This window comes from Drosophila gunungcola, assembly GCF_025200985.1.
Source record: "Drosophila gunungcola strain Sukarami chromosome 3L unlocalized genomic scaffold, Dgunungcola_SK_2 000003F, whole genome shotgun sequence".
Classification (NCBI taxonomy): domain Eukaryota; kingdom Metazoa; phylum Arthropoda; class Insecta; order Diptera; family Drosophilidae; genus Drosophila; species Drosophila gunungcola.
Window position 1 is genome coordinate 6469010 of NW_026453179.1, and position 3208 is coordinate 6472217.

Genomic DNA, 3208 nt, shown 5'->3' on the forward strand with positions numbered 1-3208 from the left:
AAAGATTAAATCATTTCCATTGCGGCGCGGGGGAGATGGAACATAGATTGAAAATCAAAACAAGAGCAACTTCAAGTACTAGTCTCTCTCTATTTCACTCTCTTTTCATTGCAGCCGGTGGATCGCATCACGTGGTCGCAATCTTTGCTGGAGCCATTTCAGCAGGGCAGAGCGAGAGGGGACTAGTTGGGGAGAGCGCCAATGTCATGTACGACCATCCCGCTCGCTCGCATGGCCCGCTTATATAAGCCTTATGTAACGGAGAGTCGCAGAGGCATGCGCACATGGCAACAGTGTCTCGTGGGGCCTTAAAAATAGAAATCTATACTAAGTACCCACTATGCGACTACGACCGATGCTGACTAATCGCTTTATTTCTATTTTAGTGGCAGCGTTTCAAGTTGCAAAAGGATTTGTCTAATCTTTTTTGGGGTTGAGATTAATATAGTTAATAATATTTGACCTTAATCACTTGTGTTCCATAAAAACTTTCACACAAAAGATAATTTGGTACTTTTGTGTATTGTGTATTTTATTTTGAAAAGCCGTTTAATATTTACATTATTTGTTCGAAATATTTTCTTGCTTAATATTTGTTTAAAATAACATCTTGTGAGTACTTTTTATTTAGCGGTCTGGTCTTTAATAAAAATTACAATATCTGTACCCCAGCAAAACAAAGTTTTTATATTCTTGCAGTTAAACCAAAAATGAAATATTCTATTAGACAAATTTTAAAAACATTGAAGCTTAATCGATTTTCCGTTGAATTATTTGATCGTTATGATTCTGATCAAAAATATAAATTTTTTATACGGTAGGAACTGTCTCCGTCACTGCGGTCCAAACTTTTGACTTTTAAGGTTATAAATATGTAAAGTGATATTTTCAAATTATCTTATCTAATTAGTTTTTTCAATCACAAAAACAATATATTAAAAGGTTCATCCTGGTCACTGAATAACCAAAGCCTTAAGTTTTGGTTCTGTGTATCAGCGATATTAAACTTTCGAGGAAATTTTTAAGGTTCAGCCTTACGTCTTCAGTTTTTTTTTTTTTTGACAGAAGCAATGTATGTATACACATATGTGCATTTCATTAAAGGGTACTTAATCACTTCTGTTATGATAAAGCCGAAAAATCCTTGCACCTAAGCTTGATAAACAGGGACAAACATCAGCGCAACACAATCAAATTGATTGGCAACCTGTCCCCCCAGTTTAGATACCACATAAGGTATGGGAATTAGTCCGGGTATTACACAGCTGAGGAAACGGAGGGTTCGATTTTGGATGGAAGCGAATGCTCATTTAAAATTTCGATGGCTTAAGTGATATTATTAGTTCCATTGAAAACATTTTGGTATTTGCCTTTTTGGTTCAATATAACGACGTAATATTAGTCTAAGTAAAGAATGTTTTATTTTTATTAATTATGGATCATTTAAGTATGAATTTCAAGACATTTTATTCACTTAACTAGTTTTGTACACCTTTCTGTTTTTAAATAAATTGTAGTTGTAGTATAGTTTGTTTTCAAAAGTCAAGTAAAGTATTAGTGTATTTTTAAAAGTAAACATTTTTTTAATACATATATATACTATATATTTAAAAATTTATAATTAATTATAGTGGCATATTCATAAAACATTTTAAGACAAGAGTTCTATAATTATTGAATACCGTTTATACATATTACCTACAAAAGTGTTTTAGACGAATAGTCTTCCATTTCGCCGTCGATCATTGAAGGGCAGAGCCACCTATAAACAATTTTTATCTACCGATGTATTTTATACATTGTAAAATGTTGAATTTTATAATTTGTTTATTAATGAAAAGGGTTAACAGCCCGACATTTATAAATTACATTTTCATGGTAAAAGGGTTCTGTTTAAATATCATTTGTTTTTAATTCTTTGAAATTGCTTCCCAATCCAACAAATTATTTTTCAATTTTTTTTTGACAAATGTTATGTATTATTTATTTTACATGAAATCTATAGCCTACTTTTGTGTGTGTGCTGAAAATGATCACTGCTATGTTAAGAAGCAATACATTTTTTGGTTTGGACTCTGTTGTCTTGGTTACTTTGCTCTCTCTGTTTCTTCTTTCCCACCGGTTGTATATTGAATTTTTTCTCATTCTCCGGAAAAAAGCTCAACAGTTCGGTCGCAAGGTAAAATCGCTGCGCCTTTTTATGAAATTGGTTTGTACGCGCGCGCAAATAAATCGCAGAAATTGAAATTGATTTCCAATGAATTTCTATTAAATTGTACTGGAAAAAATAGCTCGGGTGTCAAAAACCAATTGATTTGAGTGTGAGTGTGTGAAAGTGAGCTTATGCGTGAAAAAATGCAATAATCCACAAGGAAAAAAAGAGAAGAAAAACATCAACAATGCTAATTTAAAACAGACCGAAAAGGAAAATAAAAAAATAGGTACTACGCATATAACATAAGTATAAATAAAAAAATTCCTATTTGGGCAATAGATATGCAAAAAACAACAGCAAATATGCAGCAGGCAACGGATCTTGACTTTGATTTCCAGATGCCGTGTCGCTATTTCAAAAGTTCTTTTGCGCGTTCGCTTTCGCTGAATAACAACAACAATGGGAACGGTAGCAACAACAATTCCTTGACATTGCCCAAGAAGCCGCCGACAAACGAGGCCAAGCAACAACAGCAACAACAACAACTGGAGAATCAGGAATCGCTAGAAAGAGACAGAGAACAGGATTCACCCTGCGCCACCCCGCCCCCTGCTCTTCCAGCACGACGTCACACCGCCAATATGAAACTCTTTCGCGCCGCTAATCAGCTGCTCAGCTCAGCTTGAAGGGCAGAGCCACCTATAAACAATTTTTATCTACCGATGTATTTTATACATTGTAAAATGTTGAATTTTATAATTTGTTTATTAATTAAAAGGGTTAACAGCCCGACATTTATAAATTACATTTCATGGTAAAAGGGTTCTGTTTAAATATCATTTGTTTTTAATTCTTTGAAATTGCTTCCCAATCCAAAAAATTATTTTTCAATTTTTTTTTGACAAATGTTATGTATTATTTATTTTACATGAAATCTATAGCCTACTTTTGTGTGTGTGCTGAAAATGATCACTGCTATGTTAAGAAGCAATACATTTTTTGGTTTGGACTCTGTTGTCTTGGTTACTTTGCTCTCTCTGTTTCTTCTTTCCC

General features: G+C 33.5%; 1 protein-coding gene across 1 annotated transcript; it reads left to right on the forward strand.

Moving 5' to 3' along the window:
* Positions 1-2154: 2154 nt before the first annotated feature.
* Positions 2155-2887, forward strand: LOC128258573 (signal transducer and activator of transcription A-like). The gene has a single exon (XM_052990264.1). It carries the CDS (start codon positions 2497-2499, stop codon positions 2839-2841), a length of 345 nt encoding a protein of 114 aa, XP_052846224.1. The 5' UTR covers positions 2155-2496; the 3' UTR covers positions 2842-2887.
* The last annotated feature ends 321 nt before the right edge of the window (positions 2888-3208 follow it).